The sequence below is a fragment of the Anas acuta genome, chromosome Z (genome assembly GCF_963932015.1).
Source record: "Anas acuta chromosome Z, bAnaAcu1.1, whole genome shotgun sequence".
Classification (NCBI taxonomy): domain Eukaryota; kingdom Metazoa; phylum Chordata; class Aves; order Anseriformes; family Anatidae; genus Anas; species Anas acuta.
In genome coordinates, this window is record NC_089017.1 from 23193680 (window position 1) to 23216339 (window position 22660).

The 22660-nt window shown below is 38.9% G+C and overlaps 1 protein-coding gene across 3 annotated transcripts in view; it reads left to right on the forward strand.

The window, feature by feature from the left end:
• Positions 1–20576, forward strand: part of DOCK8 (dedicator of cytokinesis 8) — a 94962-nt gene extending 74386 nt beyond the window's left edge. For all 3 annotated transcript variants that reach the window (XM_068666750.1, XM_068666752.1, XM_068666751.1), the window contains 15 exons: positions 355–451; positions 1676–1810; positions 3408–3560; positions 4699–4857; positions 5652–5752; positions 6203–6395; positions 11142–11285; positions 12158–12289; positions 13093–13227; positions 13765–13854; positions 14915–15151; positions 15795–15938; positions 17024–17130; positions 18452–18619; positions 19272–20576. In XM_068666750.1, the coding sequence (XP_068522851.1) occupies positions 355–451; positions 1676–1810; positions 3408–3560; positions 4699–4857; positions 5652–5752; positions 6203–6395; positions 11142–11285; positions 12158–12289; positions 13093–13227; positions 13765–13854; positions 14915–15151; positions 15795–15938; positions 17024–17130; positions 18452–18619; positions 19272–19332 (2056 nt within the window). In that variant the 3' untranslated portion in view covers positions 19333–20576. The remainder of the gene's footprint in view (positions 1–354; positions 452–1675; positions 1811–3407; positions 3561–4698; positions 4858–5651; positions 5753–6202; positions 6396–11141; positions 11286–12157; positions 12290–13092; positions 13228–13764; positions 13855–14914; positions 15152–15794; positions 15939–17023; positions 17131–18451; positions 18620–19271) is intronic.
• Positions 20577–22660: the final 2084 nt, after the last annotated feature.

A 22660-nucleotide genomic window follows, 5' to 3' on the forward strand; every position in this document is an offset into this window, starting at 1 on the left:
TCCTCCATTTTGGGTTTTCCTGTCCTGCTAATGCATTCAGAAATATCTGCCTAGGTTATTGAACAATGGAGTGTGATATTGAGGGTAGAGTAGCCAATAAGGAAGCATCGGCATCTATTTGACCTATCCAGTGGACTATTTTTCAGGTGTTCCCTTTAGAACTTGTAATCTACAGTATCAGCTCTCCTCATTTGACACTGGTTCTTAAGAAACACTGCTGAACACTGTTTTCATTGTTTGCTCTTACAGGATCATTCAGAATACCATCATTCATATTTTGCTTTCCTTTAGATTGAAGCTCATCTAATTCCTGTGATACTTGCTGTGTGCTTTAATTCGAACTCCTTTTTGTAGGACAAAAGCAGAGCTAGATCAAGAAGCTCTGATCAGTGGAAACCTGGCAACTGAAGCTAACCTGATCATTCTTGACATGCAAGAGAACATCATCCAGGTGGGAAACTGCAGAGCTGGCTTTGTACCAATCCTTGCTCCCTCAGAAGTCAGTGGAAGCAATCCTTTATGTTCTTAGGCATTGCAAATTGTTTTCATTAAAGACCTCCTGTAAGCTCGTGTAATTGGGGTGGAGGAGTGGAGTGGAGAGGGTGAAGACAAGGATGAATGAATTCAAAGACAAAACTACTGCTTTACACTGTTGTCACAAGCACTTTCTACTATACAGCATTACACTAGTGTGAATGAAATGGAAAACTACCCCCATGTCTTCAGCTGATGTGACCAACAGCTGGTTCAGCTGTTTTACCATGACATGGGAGTTTGGAGAGGATGTGAAAAGAAAATTTTTCATTTATGTTAGGAATGTATCTAAAGTTATTAGTAATTTGTAACTGGGCTGGTGGCCAGCCTTAGGTCATACTTTCATGGGATCCTGTGAGAGAAAAGGATTTAGCCTTGACTCTCACAGAGTACCTGATGCAGGAAAAGGTCTTGCTTCTGAAAAGGATGTACTGATGTTCCCCCCCTACAGCAATGTAAAGAACTTAACTTGCAGGAGTCAGATGAAGTAAAATTTCACAGTGGAACTGTGATAGTTAACTGTGCCGGGAAGGTGTAGGAAAGATGCTCCAAATTCATGGGTATTGGAATACTGCTGTTGGAGCAACAAACATATTAATACATAGCAAAGAGAAAACTTTGTTCTTCAAAACTTGCTAGTTGAAAAGCATTTACCAGATAGTTGCAGTACCAGGCATGACTTTTGCATGACACTCCTCATAGAGCCTTGTGTTCCCAATATCCAGGTTCCTGGTTTGATCAGAGCATACCAGTATGCCTGTGTAGCTTGTATATCCAGGAAATGCATGAGGAAAAAGGCCGGTGCATGGCCAACAAGGAATCACTTCCTAATCCAAGGTGCATGAAACACTGGACAGAAAGTGGACAGTGCTGCAGGCTGAGCTTAAAAGTGTGTTGGGGGTCTGTGGATGTTGAGAAATGTTGGAAACGTTTTCACTCATCTTTCTGATCACTACAAAAGTGTTTTGAGTTTCCTTTTCAGCAGATATTAACAAACTAAAAAAAAAAAAAAAAAAACCTGTGATTTCCAAGCTGCCGGATGTGTCTTGTGGACAGGATAGCAGAACAACCAATTCCTACGTGCCAGTTCACTGCTGAATTACCTAATGCAGTTATTTTTGTTTTTCTCCTCCATGTGTAGGCAAGCTTTGCGGCAGAATGCAGAGACAATCTTTTGGGAGGAGTTTTGAAGGTCCTGGTAAATTCTCTTGGCTGCGATCAGAGCACCACTTATTTGACTCACTGCTTTGCTACACTCAGAGCACTCATTGCTAAGGTATGCTCTTGAAATACTTCTGTTTACATGCTTCCAGTCAAGTTATTATAGCAGCATTTCTAGAGCAGAGCTGTGTGCATACACTCACCATTTTTCCTGTGGCATTCACATATATTCATATGCATATGTTTTGCATATGTAAATACCAATGCCTGTCTGTAGGGACATGGAGGGACTTCTTCAGTTGTTGCAAGATTATTTCATTGACCACAAAAAGTGGACTAACTGAATCAATAATAACTTGGTGGTTCTAGCAGTTTATTCTTAAATACAGAAAATTCACTAATAAAAAAAGGTTAAAAAAAATCCATGTAGTGATTTTAAATATTTTTTTATTTTAATTAGGAATCTTAACTCTAGGGACTGCACAGATTCCATAAAGTAAAATGAGTTATTATATCATCAGAACCATTTTCCAATCTAAAATCCGGTAAAGATCCATTCACCTACAAAGAAAAACATTTCCAAAAAGGAAAAATCTGCAAAATGCTTTTTTCACCTAAACATTCCAAAAATGCAAATAATGAACAGGATACTCCTGTCCAATTAATGCCTGTCTGCTGTTAGATGCAGATTGGATGACAAAGCCTAATTATAGGGTATGTATATGAGCAGTTATGAAACTCATAATTATGTTTTCATTGTACTTTATCTTTGAAAGCTAACTTCCAATTAAAATAATGAATTTTGTGAAGCAATCGTTATTTCATTGAAATAGATCTTCCAGTTAAGCTGACTCAGTTCTTTATTTTATGAAGCAATCATTCCAATTATTTGTTACACCTTAGGTATATAAATGTTATTTTATAAACAAATGAAAATGATAGAACCCTGTGCCAGCAGGCTTGTAATATAAATTAGGCACAAAACAGTGAGATAATCAAGTGAAGAAAGTTTGAGAACTGGGAAATACATGTAGTCCTGCAAATGAGAAATAATATCCTCACAATATGTTCACACACCTTTATCAATCCAGTTTATGTACATATGGTACTGGTGCATCTGTGCTGTGTACACTGACATTTCCTTAGGACAAACATCCTGTCCCCTGGGTTTGTTGTCTATGAGGTGCATTGAGGAGATGCTTTAAAGGAGGGTCTGGGTGAAAGCTGGGCAGTTGAAGTTTTGTGGCATACCGTAGGAGGAAGAACATGCTGGAGGGCTGAGGAAGGGTAGGGTGTTGATGCAAAAAGCTAGTAATTGCTCCTTATGCTTAAGGAAATATTTGCATGTTTCATCAACCATTATATATTCTGAAAATAACAACTCTCCATGCTTTTTATGAATTTTGCAATATTTGATCTTTCACAATCTTCTGGATCCATGGGACTCCATAAAAAAAATTATTCTTTCTCCATCTGTTGTTCTTTATTTAAACATTAAGTCTATTTTCAAACCTTTCTTTTCTGTAAAAAGGCTTGGAAATGGAACCTACAGAGGCACAGAAATCAGATGTATGTATCAAAGGACATAAAATATCTTTTTTGCAAATTTTAATCTTTGTCTGAATCCTATGATTTTTGTGTGCTAAGCACAAATTCATATTTTAATGGCCAGAAATGTGAGTAATGAATGATGTATTCTCTGTCTCCCTTAGTTTGGAGATTTCCTGTTTGAAGAGGAGGTGGAACAGTGTGCTGACCTGTGTCAAAGAGTTCTCCACCACTGCAGCAGCAGCATAGATGTTACACGGACTCAAGCGTGTGCTACTCTTTATCTCCTCATGAGATACAGCTTCAGCTCTACCAGTGTAAGATTCTGAGAACGGCAGTATGTTTTGTGACACCAATTTCTTGACCAAGTGAAAGTAAAACTTAAGTTGTGATAACGCATGGGAAGCATCTGCAGATTAATATGTTGTACTGTTTCACATATTTGAAGTCATAGAGTTGCCTACAAGTGTAGGGGAAAAGTAGTTTTAATTATTGTTCTGTGTCTTGTTTAGGAAAATGTGATTTATTTTTTTTTATGCAGTATCTGTAAATGCATTTTCAAACAGGCTTCTGTTAGCAAGGCATGGTCTAGAGATTGGGCTGGGTAGGTCAGGTTGTTGTTTGGACTTGATCTTGAAGGTCTTTTCCAATGTAGATGATTCTACGATCCCGTGATTCTATGGGTAAACAATACTCTTCAGTTTTTCTGGTATTCTTTTTCACTCCTGTGTCAGAACTGCTTAAAAATAGACCAGTTCTACTCTAATGCAGTTACAGCCTCAGTAGAACAACTGTATTTTGTTATTAATGTGAATTTTCCACTTGCCCTTTTGTATTGGGAACAGTAAACTAGGCTCTGATTCTACCCACACATACAGAGCAAAATGCTTATTTTATGCATATAGACTCCTAATGTCCTAGCCTGTAAGGACATTCATTAGCATTTTGGATAGCATCTGATTTTACACAGTATTTTTCCTCTAGCTTTTACTTTTAAAGCTTTGAACATGTAAAAAGTGTTGGCTTTGCAGGAGCAGAATGTGCCTCTTAGACAGTTAACCAGCAAGGCATGGTACATTACCATGTAAAGCCCTCAGCGGCCTTTTGCTTCCCATACTTGTTTCCAGAATGCCTACACAGTCCTGCTGCCTCTCCTTCTCTGTGGATGGCCGACCTATACACCCGCTGACCTGTCCAGAAGGCAAAAAGAGAAGGGCTTCTGACTCTCCTCTGTCTGAAGCAAGCATATGTATTCCAAGGCACATTCTTGCCCCAAAGCATGGACACGTCAGAGTCAGGGTTTGCTGATTCTTACTTGCCTGAGCAGTGACTTTATCCACTCAGTGTGGGCAGGGGAAAGTGTGTTTGGTTTATGCAGGAGACAGAGATATGTGAACTGATATGCATGGTGTGGTGTAGCCATCATTCTCTTGTTTTTGATTTTTCTTCTGAAAGAATTTTGCAAGAGTGAAGATGCAGGTGACCATGTCGCTAGCTTCTCTGGTTGGCAAATCACCCGAATTTAATGAGGAATTCCTTCGACGTTCCTTAAGAACCATCCTGGCCTATGCAGAAGAAGATGTGGATATGCAGGCAACACCATTTCCCCTTCAGGTCAAATCTTTTGTGATATCTGTGGCTTTATATCAGAGCTTTCACGCAGGCATGTGCTTGGAGCAAGACCTAGAATCTTGGTCTTCTGCAGTAATGAAAATAAGGATGCAGGAGTTATTGCCTCTTTTGCAATAATAAGCAGGACAAAAGTGGAGGATGTAATTTTGTAGAATAAACTCTTGGAAATTTCCATTGGAATCACATTAGAGAAGTTATCCCTTAGCTTTGTGCACAGCTTTTTCCTAGACTCCAGCAGGAATTGTACACTATAAGAGTTTCCCAAGAAGGAATCTGATTAATTATGTTTTCAGACAAGTAGCACTGTGGAAACTTCTCTCTCAATTTATAAGGCAGCAGTAGCAATAATGAAAAATATTTCAGACAAGTTCCAGGTGCTTTGCTGAAATTCTTAAAATAACTTAGTTTGTGTTGAAGACTTACAAAAACACCTGCTTTGTTATCAGATCACAGTTTAAGTAAAGATGAACTAAATTAGCATGTAGATTTGTGGTGTTTTACTTTGTTTAAATTTTTCCATTCAGAAATAAACTGATCACAGGGGTCCAACTCATTTTGATTCATCAAAATGTATGTATAAGATTTACCATGTCAGCAGTGTTTGCTTCATTGAGTAGAATTGGAAAAACACACCTAGTAGCAATTCAATATCCTGTCATTTCCTTGGCTAAGAGGAACTAAATGGGAATAACTTATCATTTGGTTAAGATGCTGGTATTTTTCGAGAAGGGAAAAAAATGCCTGAGAAATTCGTGTTGATCTTTGTATTACTGCAGGTAGAGGAGCTGCTGTGTAATCTGAACAGCATCCTGTCAGATACGGTGAAAATGAGGGAATTTCAGGAAGATCCAGAGATGCTCATGGATCTCATGTACAGGTGAATCCATTTACAATTGTTTCTGAGGAAATTCTGTACTGAGGTGAGCACAAGAGCTGTGTATGTTAGCAACAAGCTGTGGACAAAACCAATAGCTGTTCTGTATGTACACTGCCACTTTAGCACAGCTGGCCTCTTGCAGGGGCCCAGGCAGGATGGACAGTGTTGCAGTGGAGCCGTGGGAGGTGGCTGGTGGACATAGGCCTGGGGTAGGACAGGAGTCAGGGTCACCAAAGGGTCCAGGATTCAGGAATTTTATTCTCCTCATAATCTCTCTCTGTCATGGTTCCTCTTCCCTAGTTATTTCTTTTGCCCAGTGCTCAGTGAATCATATTCACAGCATAAAGACGTGTTATCTTCCATTTAGCCCGGGTAGAGGACTATAGAAGTCCTCTCTGTTATTAGAGAAGAAGAGATCAGTCATGTTTCCTTTCTTTCTCGCGTTGTTAGAATTGCCAAAGGATACCAGACATCGCCTGACTTGAGACTGACTTGGCTGCAGAACATGGCAGAGAAGCACACCAAGAGGAAGTGCTACACAGAAGCAGCCATGTGTCTTGTCCATGCTGCAGCACTGGTGGCCGAGTACCTCAGCATGCTTGAAGATCATAGCTATCTCCCAGTGGGCAGTGTCAGCTTTCAGGTAAGGAGAGGATCCAAAGTTCTGACAGTATAAGGCTGAGGTGATCTGTCATGGTGTGTGTATTTCTTCCTGTGTTAAAGCAGAGTAAGAGTGCATGTATGGATAGGAAAAGTTACAGCGAATCCATCAGTACTTTTGATAGGTTGTGCTTAAGATTTATCACACTCACTGATGAAAACTGGTACTGTAGTATCTCTCTGTCTCTATTTTCTCTTTGCATCCTTTGGATGCTGTAATCTCATGTTTGCCAAATAGAATCCTTCTATTATGTATCTTTTCCTAGGGTTGTTTCTTAATAACTACAGATGAATCTTTCAACCTTCTTTCAGATAAGCTAGGTAGTTGGAGCTACTGTGTTTTTAGATATGTTCTCTGATTCTTTGACTGTCCTCTAGTTACTAATCAACATCCTTCTGAGTAGTGAGTGGCATAATCGTATTAGTCTATAAGCAGAAAAAATGTCCCTTAAGTTCTCTAATCCTGTGAAGTATCTCTCAGTTATATTTCCAGAGACCCCACTGGTTGTATTGGCCTTGTTGAGCTCATTTCTCAGTGATACATTGATCTTTTCCAAAGAGTTTTTGTGGGTTTTGTGTGTTTGTTTATTTGTTTTGTTACACACTTCTTTTCTACGTTTCATGGATAAGAAGGTCATTCTTTATTGTCAGAATTAGGCATTGCGAAATGCAAGTATTTATTTGTACATAGTTTATCAGATTGTGCAGTTTTAGTTATCCTGAACTGTCCTGAACTAATTTTTGTGCAAACTTAGTGTATCAAAACTTAGTTTATCACTTTTTTTTTCCACACATAATTAAAAACCAGAAATGACTGTACCCTTAAAATATGCCCATGTGTTGATTCTTCATTTGTGATTATTATCTAAGACATGTGAAGATCTCTGTAAGACTATTTTTCGTTTGTAACGCTTGCTGCAATGCTTTGGAATCATTCTAAGCAATTAATAGAAATGTTGTGCAGTACTATCTCAGATGTTGTATAGACATCTGCTGTTTGGGCATTTTTGCCTTTGTCAGATTATAGTCACTTTAAAAGTAGAACCTGAGTTTCTATAATCTGGTGTTGATTAATTGCAATCTCTGATTTTTTTTCCTTAGTAAAATTTTGTATCAGAATTTCCACTATTTTGTCTGGAATGTACCCTGATAAACCTACCAATGGTTATCTTGTTTACTGTTTTAAAAACATAGTCCCCAAAAGACATTTCCTCCCCTGGAACTTCTCCAGTTTTCCAAAACATGCAACAACTCGGTACTAGCTGCCTCAATACCCTTTTGCTTAGCTCATTCAAAGAGTTGAGGGGCACATTTTATGGTCCAGGTGATTTTGAAATGGCTAACACTAGTAGTTGGTACATTCATCATCCCTTGATATAATCACAACACATTTGTTTTTTCCCTTCAGAATACTAAATGTGAATATTATTGAACCACATGGCATTTTGCATTGAGTTGAGTATGTTGGGGAATAGTATTCACAATTCCACCTTAGCAGTCAGGCAATGGACTAGCATTATTAGAATTCCTTTACAATTACTACATTGGTAGTTATCTGTATATACTTTTTACTGGATAATCTTCTGGCCATGGATTTACACTTTTGCATCCCTTATTCTTTTGCATCCCCTATCAGTTTTGCATTCCTGACTTGTAACTTACATTAATTATTTCTATTTTCTTCTTTCCTCCCTATTTGTTTTATATGATTATCATCTGGATATAGATGAAATCTGCATTCCTTTTCCAAGTTCTTGCTGCTCCCAGACTAACATGAACACTTGTAATCTTGCACACTTGACCTTAATGCAATTCCTTCTTTCATTCCTCCCAAACTGATCAGACAAATGAGTATGGTTCCAGTTATTTTAGAGAATAAAGTCTATTCTACAATGCACTAGAAAAGTTAAAACTTAGGAGTTAAGAGTAACTTAGGCAAATTTTTCTCCCTCATCAAAATACTTATGTAACTACATTTGCTAAAGGAACAGTTGCTCCATAGGAGAGCGGTAATTAAATGCCTTAATGACCAGAAACCCAATTACAAAACTCTTTATCTGACAGCATAATTTTAAACCTCAATTTGCTCAATGACAATAATTAACTATAATAACACTTTGCATTTTCACAAAGCCTTTCAAGAGAGGAGCTCCCGTTCCTTACAAACAGGTTTGTGTTTTGTAGCACCTGTGATTACATTCTTCTGATGACCTCTTTAAAGTAGAATAACACTACTCAGAGTGTCCCAGCTTTACCTGGAGTTCCAGATCTCACCCAATGATTCTTTCTGTATCCATTTCTCCACTGAGCTTGAATATGGAATTAACTAGTATTGGTGATATGCGTTCAATTGTGGAATTGAGATTTAATGTGTATTAAAACTATTATTCTGAATGAGCAGAAGTGTTATCTTTTATATATGTGTACATATATAGAAGAGTAAAGTGGTGTAGCAAAGAATTAAACGAGTTGACCTAGGTCTTTTGCAACGATTCCATTAACATCCAGACAACTGGTTGTCAGTAAAATAAAATTTGTCCTTATAATGTGCCAGGCAAAACTGTGTATGCTCCCATCTCTACAATCATAAAACTATCCCTGGAAATCAGCAATTTGTGTTTGCAATAAATCACCCTTACAAGTGATGAGGAGGACTTAAGGAGAGTATGAACTACATATGGACTAACTATAAAGTCACTTTATATTACCACAGACAAGGTCCTAGTATGTGTGTGTCTACCTGCTGAGACACAGGGCTAATTAGCCTGTGCCTGGTGTTAGGCTAATTCAGCCATGCTGCTTTGGGGATCTGAGGTCCAGTCTTCCTTAGCCTTCCTTAGTTTTAGGGATCTAAGTTGCATCTTTCCTTCCTAACATGGGGATAAGGGCTAATGATCACTGTCAACCCTCTTGAGTTCACAAAAGTGTCTCTTTTCTTTAAAGAAAAATACGTCTGTGAGGTCCAAAATAATTGCAAATAATATATGACGTAACTTATGTATTGCCTTTATCATATAGTGACTTATAAAATTATTCCATATGGAAGGTAGATCAAGGCTAAAGGTGAATGAGGTATGTCCACTTTGCAAAACATCATACTAGCACCAGAGATATATCATGGAGCTGGCCTCCTATTAGAACATGTGGATTGTAAAACATGGAAATACATGTCTGATATAAGTTTTTACAGATTTAGAGCTAATGAAGAAATAATTAAAGTCTGTGATTTTCTTGGTTTTCTCTTACAAATAAATCACTTCTCTGGATACTTTTCCCATTGCTAAAGAAAACAAAACAAGAAAGCCCTCAAAAGCTGCATGCCACTTTGTGAAAACAGTCCAAACGGCTACTGTTACAGAAAGGGAAAGCCAGAAGTTGGACTGTAACATGTTGTATGAGTTGGTCTAGATATGTGCCAGGTATGCCAACTGTGGTTTATGTCACTGTCTTCCATGAGACTGGTAGGTCAAAAATGGCAGGCATTGGAATGCTAAAAAGTGCTGCAGTTTTCCCTCTGGCTGAAATTCAGACATATACTTAACTCCTGCAAATGCTGTCCTGAACTTTGCACCCACCCTCACAGTGGAGCTTACCTTACTGTTAGACACAGTAATGGCAGCATGGCTTGAGTAAATTTCACCTATGGAGGAAATAAATACAGCTACAAAACCCATGGGGAAAAGTACTGTGTTGCTAATGATGTGTGATGCCAATTCTTTATCTGAAATCTGATCAATAGTAACAGCCCTCAGTGTCTCTGCCATTTTATAAAGATGTCTTTCAGGAGTCAGATAGCTAGCCAGCTGGCATCTATCCTGCACTCGGACAAGCTGTCATTGTCCGTTCTGCTGAAGTGAGACACCATGACATGAAGTTAACTTCTTTTAATCACTAGCAAATTGAACCTTAGGATTTCTGCTGCTCTTGAAAGTCACATATGCTAGTTCCATATTGTATTTGCACATATTTTAATGTGCATTTACATGTAGTTCAGTATATTCTAATATTTTTTATGTTGGTTCTACCCAACGTCATTTATCCAAATGGATCCTGAAGAGCTATAGACTTGTTACTTTGTGGTCTAGAATCTCAAAGAGTGACTTGACACTGCATAATTTATTTAGTTTTATTTAAACACATGATAAGATCAGTAACTTTAACAAAAAAATGAGTAAATTGTTCAGGATCAAGGTGTAACAGGGTAGAGGCTGAGACAAGAAGGAACATTCCAGTATTGCAGTTTGTAGAATAATATCGTCTGTGTTCTACTTCGTTTGCTGAAGTCATAAAATTAACAACTTGAAAATTCAGCTTCTTCAAACAGCTCACAGGAGACATGAAGTGCAGCCTGATTTTTTTCATCTCTGAGGTAATAGAAACTAAAAGGGCATGGCTGCCAGTGACCCCTGGAGCATAGGAGATTCTGTGCATTGCAGATCCGGGGGAATCCAGCTACCAGAGGAAAGTCAGTTAGTGATCTACAGGAGTTCGCCTTTTAAACCTGAGGCAAGAAAGCTTGGGATTCTTCTAAAAATCTCCTGATCTGTCATCTGTGAAAATTTATGATGTTCCATTTGCTTCTAAATAAGATTTAACTATGTACCCCCTGGCTGCACTTACATCTCATTCTTCTTTCTGTCATATAAGTATGTTGAAACTGTTTCTGCCTGGGTCTTTACTGTAGACTATTGCTCTTGGATCCTGATTTTTCTACTCTGATTCACTTTAGAACATTTCATCCAATGTGCTGGAGGAATCTGCTGTTTCAGATGATGTTTTGTCCCCAGATGAAGATGGTATATGCTCTGGGAGGTATTTTTCAGAAAGTGGTCTGGTGGGGCTACTGGAACAAGCAGCAGAACTCTTCAGCACGGTGAGTGAGGGCCAAAAGCATGTGGAGATGTAGAGAAGCTATGCAAGCTTGTTTTCCTGCACATAAGGAAGGACAGGCTTCCTGTTCAGCCTCCACAGATCTGCCCCAGTGCAGATAACAAGATGCATCTTGTGTTTGACCCAGCCTTGTCTCAAACAGCTCCACTTAACACACTTTACAAGTAGCCTAGCTCAGCTATGTACCCACCTCTACAGTGGGGATTGCAGGCAGCATCATCGGAAAGTGATTGACTTTCTGGCTGATATATTTCATGGGATGGTACATCTTAAAAAAGAAGGTCTTGCTTAAGATACAGATTTTATGAAAGATGTGAGAGTTGCTGCTATGCTTTCACACAGAAGACAACTACTGCCCTAAAAATATATCCTTACTATGTAGAGTCATGGTGTTAATACTCAACTAGCTCATTGTATTGCTGCAGTGGTAAAGAACATTGTTTAGCATCTCTGAAGAAATCACGTGGGTACCTTTTTTGCAGATGCAGGTTTTGTTGCTCATTGGTCTCAATAAAGCCATACACACAAAATAAATCCATTCCCTTCGTCTCACCTAAAATTCTTAACTGTTCTGGTCCATAACCAGAAACCATGTCCTTCACACAGGAATTTTGCATTGAGTGTTCAACAGATCAGAGATCCAAATTTGATCCAGTTTTCAGTTTAGAGCTACTTTCAGAACTACTCTTCTAGTATTACTGGATTTTAGAAAGCTAAAACAAATTACATAACAGATTGAAGTCCCATAAATACCCTTTTCAGTCTGTCCATTGGTATAGGTCCAATTCCTTTTCAGAGTACCTGAGGACTCATTTCTTTTCTTCTATGTTTTTAATTTTTATTTTTTTTTCCAAGGGGGGATTGTATGAAACTGTGAATGAGGTGTACAAAATTGTCATCCCTATACTGGAAGCACATCGAGACTTCAGAAAGCTTACCTTGACACACAGCAAGCTACAGAAGGCCTTTGACAGCATTATTAATAAGGTACTTGTAAGGCAAGGCAGCACTAGCAAGACAGGTTGCTGGGCTACACTGTTTGTTTATGACTGGTGATAATAAAATGAAAACTGGTATGAACTAGGTCCATTTCCTTTTTGTAACAATGGCTTCCATATGCTTTGTTTTACCTGTGAAGTACACTGTACAGTGAAACAGGCTCTATTCTCCATGTAAGAAAAGGAATAAATGAATATAAAACTGTTTCAGAGTTACAGAAGGACATTTGAACAGACCTAGAATAAGAAATTGCCTGATTCAACCTGGCCATGTTGACTTAAGAAAAACAACCTTCTTGTCCATTAGCTAGTATTTTCAATGCTTAAACAGAAGAAAGACAAATGCCTGGCTGAATTCTCCACATGCATGCTGCCCCCTTATTTCTCTACCTCCAGAAGCATTTTACTACTGAGTCTAGTCAGTCTCAAGTTCTTACCGACCTTTGCTCATTGCAAAATTTGAATTTTGTTAAGTTTGATGGACTTAAAGAAACATAGGAATATATTATTTTGTTTCGTAAAAGTCACTTCATGATCAGCCTAAATTTTTAGTTAGGTTTCAGTCAAATGGCCCCTTCACCTTTACGCTTTCTTCCGTGAATATGTGCTTCTAATTCATTGGCATTGAAAACACAGAAAACTAAATATGGCTCTGAAATACAGGAAGGTGTAGGCCTAGTAGGTTTTCTGTTGTTTTCAGTGCATCAAATTGAAAAAAAAAAAAATGAAGTATTCTATGTTGCCATTGAATAAGAAGTAATTGTAATTTTCCTCTTTGTCTGTATCATTTAGGGTCAAAAGCGAATGTTTGGAACTTACTTCCGTGTTGGTTTCTATGGATCCAAATTTGGGGACTTAGATGAACAGGAATTTGTTTATAAGGAGCCTGCGATTACCAAACTTCCTGAGATTTCTCACAGATTAGAGGTAAGGAAAAAAATGTTGTGATAATATAATCTCCTATGCTATGTCATACTTTCTAATGAACGTGCACAACTCTACTATTATTACTGATATATAGAAATCAATCACAATCTGATCTATACCATAGATTATTCCCTTTGTATATATCCTTTCTTTTATAGCCTTTTTACAGTGAAATGATGAAAGTGATCCATTCTCAGTACCTTGAGGCCATGTCTCTAACAGGAAGATTCATGATATGTTGAATGATTTGATCTAAACAGACCCAATATTTGCTTTGGTACCTTTTCAACTTTTTCTTCAAACTGCAATGTTCTCTTCTTCTCTTTTTAGCTGGATCTTTACATTTTTGTGAGCAGCTCACACTGAGCTTTGTCAGTAAGTTGCCTGAGCCTGGCCAGCTGTTGTTCATGAAGCAGTGTGTTTACTGTACAGAGCCCAGAAATAGTCATAGTTGCTCCTTTTCCCTAGAAACACATAGGTCATTAGCTTTGTATTAAGGACTAAGCACACTCTGGAATAATGCCTTTTCTTTTCCAGGGATTTTATGGCCAGTGTTTTGGGGAGGATGCTGTGGAAGTGATTAAAGACTCCGCCCCTGTAGACAAAAGCAAGCTGGATCCTAATAAGGTAGGGAAAGTACTACTGAGTTGAGTACTTGATCACAGAAGAGAAAGGGAGAGAGAGGGATCTCCTTCCTTGAAGCTTTTATACTCAAACAGCAAGGCACAAAAAAAAAAACAAACAAACAAACAAAAGAACCTACAGCTATACCTGTGTGACTAGGGAGGTCCTTAAAGCCAAGAGAGTGAACCATATTCTTGGGTGCATCAAGGAGATAGCCAGTCAAGTGAAGGGATTGTCCTGCTTTTCTCTGCATTGGTGTGGCCTCACCTCAAGTACTTTGAGCACCACAATACAAAAAGGACATAAAACTATTAGAGATCATCCAAAGGAGTGCTATGAAGATGGTGAGGAGTTTAGATGTATGCAAGATGTATGAGGCGCAGCTGAGGCCCCTTGGTTTGCTCAGCCCCGAGCAGAGCAGGCTGAGGGGAGGCCTCATGGCGGCCTGCAGCTCCCTCACGAGGGGAGCGGAGGGGCAGGCGCTGAGCTCTGCTCTCTGGGGACAGCGACAGGACCCGAGGGGACGGCATGGAGCTGGGACAGGGGAGGGTCAGGCTGGGGGTTAGGGAAAGGGTCTGCACCCAGAGGGTGGTCGGGCACGGGGACAGACTCCCCAGGGCAGTGGGCACAGCACTGAGCCTGATGGAGTTCAAGAAGCGTTTGGACAACACTGTCAGGTACATGGTGTGACTTTTGGGTGGTCCTTTGGGGACCCAGGAGTTGGACTCAATGGTCCTTGTGGGTCCCTTCCAACTTGGAATATTCTGTGATTCTATGAAAGCTTATGTGAAAGGCTCAGTTTGGTAGCTAGTCACAGCAGATGGAAAGTTGAAGCTCTGATCTCCAGTCCCTGCTCTTGCTTTGATTCCCAGAGTTATACTGTGCCCTCTCCAGAGATAAGTTTTGTCAGCACTGGAGGAAAGAAGGAGCTCTAAAGGATTTGCAGCTCTGTGCAGCTCCAGACCATCCTTAGCTGAGTGTGAACTATGGGATATTTCATATGTACCATTCCTTTACTCTTTTCATTGTAAAGTACTGTAATGATTCTTTCCTCTTCTCTCAGGCATACATACAGATTACTTTTGTGGAGCCATATTTTGATGAGTATGAGATGAAGGACAGGGTAACTTACTTTGAGAAGAACTTCAACCTCTGTCGGTTCATGTACACTACGCCTTTCACCATGGATGGGCGCCCTAGAGGAGAGCTTAGCGAGCAATACAAGAGGAACACCATCTTGACAACAATGCATGCTTTCCCCTACATAAAAACCAGAATAAATATTATCCAAAAAGAAGAGGTAATTGGGTTTTGAGGACAGATCTACTTTCTCAGGGGCTAAAGGAGTCTCTGGGCAGAGGGGAGAGGGTAGAAAGAGGGGGAGATTTTCAAATTCTTTGCTTGACAGAAAAAAAGAAGGCTGAAGTTTTCAGACATTTTCATAAATTGGAATGGAATAGAATAGGTAGAGAAATGCAAGATGAGTACTTACGGTGAAGCAGAGAGGATGGAGGATATACATCCTTCTTTTGACCTCTGAGTTGCTGTGCAGGAGGATACATGGAGCTCTATTTATGGCTGTACTTCAGCTGATAAAGCACAGTTAAAGAATTAAATTGGGCTCAGGGCTGCTGTAGAGACAAGGAAACTTTCTTAGCAGTAGGAAGTGGAAAACTGTTTAAGACATGAAATCAGTAACTTAGGGCAATAATGAGTATATACAAATACGGAGTCTGATCCAAATCCTACTCTTGCAAGGTAAGACGCCAAAGAGTTGTGGATCAGATGCAGCATTTATCAAGATGGCATTTAGAAAGAACAGTCTTCCTGGACTTCACAACTACTACTCTAACATGGATTGATTGTAGTTTTATTGCCAAATTTAGAACAGTTCATCTGTGTTTATGGTTCAAATAATGAACCGTCTCTTCCATTTCCACTAGTTTATTTTAACACCAATTGAAGTTGCTATTGAAGATATGAGGAAAAAAACACAGGAACTAACCGCAGCCACAAACCAAGAGCCACCAGATGCCAAAATGTTACAAATGGTTTTGCAGGGCTCAGTTGGAGCCACTGTAAATCAGGTAAGGGATCAAAATAAGCCAGATTAATATTTCCTTCATAATGCTCTGCACTGTTTCTGCAATCATCTCTTGCACTGGGACAAGTACATTTAGTCAGACACATCTAGTCACAATGTGCATTTAGACTTTATCCCTTGATATGTAGTTCTTGTATTCTATCCAGTCATTAGGACTTTCTGCTCTTAGATTTAGGGAGCATATATAGTTTACCCTCCATTCATTTGCAGGTTTGTGCACCTGCATATGCTTTCCAAGTCTTCGTTTAAAGCAGAAACACTAAAGTGCTTAGACGTTTTGTTTCTGTGATATTGCCATCCCAGGTGATACAAGGAGTGCTAGATACATCTCATGAGAGGTTGGTTCTCAGGTCACGGAGCCTCTAACATGAATTAGATCAGCTGAGGTATGGGTGTCAGGTCTAGGAAATGCTCTAAATTGACGTAACATGTCTCTGTTGACAGGAAAGGTTTTCCATGCTCCTTCCTGTCCACAGTTCCTTCTTTTCAAACCAATACAGATGCAGAGGATTTCTCTGGCAGAGGGATAAAAAAAAAAATCTGATAGGAAAGAATGAAAGTTGGCATTATTTGCTTTTTCACAGGATTTGGTGTCTTTGCTGAAAGCTTAAATACACTTGGTTTCTCCAGATTCTTCATCAGTCAAAGCCTCCAGTATGAAGTAAGATGCAGTTTTGAGCCTTGGAGAGTGGCATCTTTCTGCCCTGGGCTTATCTAACTCCCTTGAGGTCTTTGTAATACCAGGCATAAGGAACTGTGTTTCTATCATGTAACCAGATTTGGTAGTACAGCTACCCCAGATCTTCTCTACTGACTAGAATTTGTTCTTTCTCTTCTTTTTGGGCCTGGAGGAGAAATAAAAGGAGGGGAGGATAAAATATCATAGGCAAAAACTCTAACAAAAATAAAATAGGGAAAAAAAAAAAAGTCCAGTTCTCATGACTGTTCATGTTTTTATTTTCTTTCATAATTCTGCACATGAAATAACAAACAAAATAACCAAACATGTGCTCTGTTTTCAGTCTAAGCAGATGTTTTTCTGATATTTTCCTTTGTTATTCCTATAAGGGACCGCTAGAGGTAGCACAAGTGTTCCTGGCTGAAATTCCCGCAGACCCCAAACTTTATCGACATCACAACAAGCTGAGGTTATGCTTCAAAGAATTTATAATGAGGTCAGTAAAACAAAAATGAAATATTGAATTGCAACAATAATGTCAGTAATGGCAATAATGCAACAGTAGTATGACTGTGTAATTAATTACGCAAGCTAGAACCACAAATCCTGACAGCTCACACTTCAGACACTTGGTACAGAACTTGTCTCTGCTTCATGGTCAGTGCTTTGGTGGGTTTTGCAACCCAAATGAAAGTAAATTTTAACACTTCAAAAGAATTATGTGGAAAATAAGAGCTCACATTAGTTTTATCTTCTGATATTTTAGGGAAATTGAGCACTTAAAACTAATGCTTTGATTTTATTAAATGATGTTTATATATAGGAATATAAATGTATAAATATTTCTTATATATATTTATATAAGAAAATGTTTGACCCTCTCAAGACACATCGGTAGTGGTGGACACATACGTCCTTTGCTTGTAAATTTTAATAAGCATACTCATATCATAGAATCATAGAATAGTTTGGATTGAAAAGGACCTTAAAGATCATCTAATTCCACCCCCCTGCCATGGGCAGAGACACCTTCCACCATACCAGGTTGCTCAAAGCCCTGTCCAATCTGGATTTACACACTTCCAGGGATGGGGCATCCATTGCTTCTCTGGACAACCTGTCCAGTGCCTCACTACTCTCAGAGCAATTTTCCTTCTTTTATCTAATCTAAATCTACCCTCTTTCAGTTTAAAGACATCCCCCCTTGTCCTATCACTACACTTCCTGACAGAGTCCCTCCCCAGCTTTCCAGTAAACCCCATTTAAGTACTGGAAGGATGCTATAAGGTCTCTTCAGAACGTTCTCTTCTCCAGGCTGAACAAGCCCGACTCTCTCAGCCTGTCTTCATAGGAGAGGTGCTTCAGACCCTTGAATCATATAGCAAGATACTTATCCTTTTAGTCCAGACAAAGCACAATTACTGAAAGACAACTCTGAATAAACTCAGAATGAGCCTTGTGCATATGATACTACTGTCAAATACTGTAGATGCATGTGTTGACAGTAAGTTGGCCAGTTACTCAGTATTCTGCAGCCATTATATTTATTTAGTACTATTATTGTTTGGTGTTTTGTTATTATTTTTATTAGCTCTTTCATGCATTTCTAATGGCCTTAAAAATATTACCTCAGTTTGTGCACTTGGACAGAGATTTCTTACTAGTACTTTCTCACTTTCAACTTGACCAGCTATCAGAGGAGTGCCTGGCCTGGAGGAGCCAGCAAACAATCCATTCAAATTACCTAACACAAAGTTACTGAGCTTAGCAGAACTAAGTGATACATTTCATGCCTTCTTTTCTTTCCTTTTGTCTAGGTGTGGTGAAGCAGTGGATAAGAACAAGCGCCTTATAACTGCTGACCAGCGGGAATATCAGCAAGAACTCAAAAAAAACTATGGGAAGCTGAAGGAGAACCTTAGGCCCATGATTGAGAGAAAGATCCCAGAACTGTACAATGCTGTAGTGAAAGTCCACAGCACAAGGTACAAATAGGGCAGGACTTCCTGTTGCAGCTATACAAAAATATGCCCAAAAATATGCCTTTTTTTTTTTTTTTCCCTCAGGAGAAAAGGCAGGTTTCCCAGCAGCAGAAAACAGACTATAATACACAGTATCAAATTCATACTTGATGAAAGAAGTCTGCTGACTCCCACTGGAGCAGAATGTAGTATTAACTGTGTTTCTCAAGCACGTCCATCAGGGGTTAGGGACTGATATCATTTTAATGCATGGTGACATAAGACTTCCCCTTCAACCTGATCAAGTGTATCTTAACCATTTCTTAAACACTTGAAGCCAGATAAGAACATGTATATTTTGAATGTATGGCACCCTGTGTTGTTAGCCAGCATGAAGTAAGAGTGATTCTTTCACTTCCAGATAACATAATCCAGTCTAGTCCCATGACTGCGACAGAAGAGTCTTTACTTCTGTACTTTACTTAAAAATATATGCTTCTTCACAAATCCACTGTGTTCAGTGTGGGGTGGGAGGGGAAGAAGCACTAAGCCTCTGGTCTGCACACATGTAATATGTTTCAGCTGGTGATTTGGAAGCTGCTTCTTTTCACGGGGCAGGTATTTCCTGGATTTTTTTTAATTTGCAAACTTTATTTCTGGATCCATTTCATTGCAGGGAATCTTTTCATAACCACAGTTTTAAGAAATATGATGCCCAGAGCTCACAAAGCACCTAAGGACTAACTGCTTCAGCCAAGGAAGAGTTTCATGCCAGAAGCAAGAAGTGATGGAGTATTATTCAACACCAGTGAAATCAGAAATCTCCTCTTACAAGATAGCATGTGCTCTTTCTGGACAGCATGCATTTAAATGAGATATCAGAGAACTGTGGGATGACTCCAAATCAACTATATCTCATGAGGGCTTGGAAAAAACAGGGGGCTTTTTAGATGCTTTTACATTTATTGTGAAATAGTCATGTAATGCAAAAAGGGCAGACCATTGCAGTGATCAGTGGCATGAGATTGGTCGCCACTGGCAGGCTGAGGTTTGGCTGAGGTGTTACATGAATCCAAACAAGATATCTAAGAGACGCTGAGGAATGACATCTATTTATGTTCCTTTTCCAAGGCAGCATTTATCCATGTCCATTTGGCACTAAAACACATTCTGGAAGTTAATCACATGCTTAAATGTTTTCTTAATAAGAAGGGACATGGACCCCTGCTCAGTGTTCACTGAGCTGGAGCTGTAGGAAGGAAAAATTCCTTCAGTTTCTATCACCAGTTTCCATCAGAGTGTTTAACTGCAGAGAGATTTCTGCACAAATTCTCTTGCCAAAGCTCAGAAAGCAAGTAGCAATAAATAATTCTTACAGATTTTCTTTTATTTTTCTTTCTTTTGTATGAAAAGTATGTACATTACTTGTGAAATGTAGAGACAACTACCTGACATGTTGGATTTCTTGTATTTCTTCATAATCAGTGTCATGTTTAGAGGCTGGAATCGATGATCTTGAGGTCTCTTCCAACCTAGACAATTCTGTGATTCTGTGATGTTTAGCAAAGATAACAAGTAATAGCTTAAAAAGAAGGCGCTAAGCTATGACTGATTTTTATTATGTAATGCTCTTACATAGATAACCTTATGCAAAATTAACTTCAAAAGCACACAGTGAGGATTTCCTACAGAGCACTTATGCAGGCTTTACTGCATTTTAAGATAAATCAGCATGTAATTTATAATGTCTAATGCTTAGTATTTTCTGAGCCCTGAGCAAGCATCTTACTAAATAGTCTTTACAACACTTCTCTGAAGTAGGGAAATATTATTACTATTTTGCAGATGGGGATGTTGATACACAGCTATATTAAGACTTTAGAACTCATTTAGTGAAGCCATGGTAGAACCACAATTTGCACTGTGATGTTGTTTACTGTGTAATGCTTGTGTTTTGAAATAAGTTCCCTGATGTTAGTTCCTTCCCTGCATCTTTTCACAGTTTGGAAATGGTAGTTCAATGCTGATTCAAGTAACCAATCCCATTTACCCAAGAACATAATTTAATGTTAAAATTAAATGAAACAGTGAAATTAAGGAGGTTTTTTTTCTATGTAAATTGTTTTAGAAAAATTACAGTGAACCTTCTCAAAATTCATGCCATGTGATTCTCAATACAAAGCCTATTTGCTGTGTCAGTATAAGGTAGGCTGAGGCTGCTGCTTTTAGTGGAAACATTTTGACTTTTCGTGTTCATCTGCAGCCTTCCCAGAAGTCCCTAGGAATTCCCAGCACTTCCACTGACATCTGAGTAAGCCAGATTTTGCATGTAATATGCAGAAGATTCACCAGAGATGGTCTAACAAGATGGGATTTGGAAGCAAGTTAAATAAAATGCTGTACTTACAAAGCACTTAGAGTGCAAGGAAATACTTCCCTTCTCATTCATAGTCTTGCTAAATGTAAAAATCAGAAATATTCTGTAATTTTGAAGTGAAAGCGTCCAAAGTATGTAAAAATATATATATACTATAAAAAGCTCAAAGGAAAAGACACCTCCATGAAGTGGCTTTTCTGTATTAAAGCTGCTGTGAAACAGTTTTAAGTTAAAAAGATGACTAATTACCCAAAGCTTTGAAGTCATGAAGTCTCTGCCTGTCAAAGCCTAGCCCCTTATCTTCTTTAACAGCCTATTTTGGAAGAAGGTGAGAATACTGTCACCTCTCCACCCCATAATCCAGACTCATTGTTTACAAGATACTTATCCTTTACTGCTAAATATCAGAAACGTCAGGTAAATAAAATCAAATAAAATTAAAAAAGTCCTACAGGTGTACAATATAGTATATAAAAATAATGAAGTGTTTCTTATTGCATGGTCCTGTGCAATTCTTCTCCTTCTGTTGTAACAATTCTCTGGGTAATTTGAATACTGAAGGACTCAATGCTCAAGTTTTATGAGCTCAACACCCCTCAAACAGTTGGCCAGTCTAGCCCTCAGTTTGTAACCCACGTCATCCCCTCCACAAATGACACATGGTTTGTACATTTCTTTGAAGAGTTGAACTATATGAAATGTAAATTTTCTACCTTATGATATTCTTTTTTTTTCAATAAAGTGACTGTTTCATAGGAAGTTCAGAAGCACCGTTTTGTTATATCTTATACCTTGGAAAAATGTGCCTGAAAGCTTCAGTAAGAGCAACCTTTCCTTGTAGAACCATCCATTCAGCAGAAAGCAAAGATTTGGGATGGGAAAGCATTCGTCTGTCCTTATGATAAATTGTGTCTGTGCAGTGGTAACAGGTAACAGCTTGCTTTACAACTTCGTTTTTCATTCAATTGCCGTGAAAAAAGGCAGGTTGGAAGCTCAATGACCGTAAAGCCCTCCTTTCTTCCTGTGGTGTGTAGGTATAATGCAGAATCACACCTGATTCTTCAATTGCATGCTCTCTGGGCTATTCAAGGTCAGAGAAGGTTGTGTGTGTCCACACATAATAGGTTCAGGGGTAAACTACAGAGACTGTTGCAATCAAAGGCAAACAAAACTATCTCCATCCAGACCCAAAGGTTCTCACTGGTGACTGGGCTGAGAGTTTACCACACCTCATTTCACTCCTTGCATTTACCACCAAGGAGCAGCTTTAAGGAGTGTGGGGCTGACTTAAAGGCTGGAATCCTCTAGCTCAGTGCCAGCATCTGCTTGTTCACAGCCCCTCCTGTGCCCCATCTTGCCACAACAGCAAGAACTCTTCAAGGTGTTACAATCTCTCAAAGCAGAGTTTGTTGCAGAAATGAGCCACCTAATAACAGTGTTTTACTGCGTTACAGTGCCACTTCCTTCTGGAAGACAGGACCACATACAAAGTGTTCACAGGATGTTGCAATTACTGTTGCATTTGGAAGTGGGGTGATTTGAGGAGTGGCTTAATTGACTATGTTTTAACAATATTTTAAGCGGGTTAAATTACGTGGTTAAAGTAAGTCATCTCAGCCTGGGTAATGCACTGGTCTAACCAGGCACTGAAAGGAAAAGGGGCCCCTCTAGAAAATTGTTTTTTGATT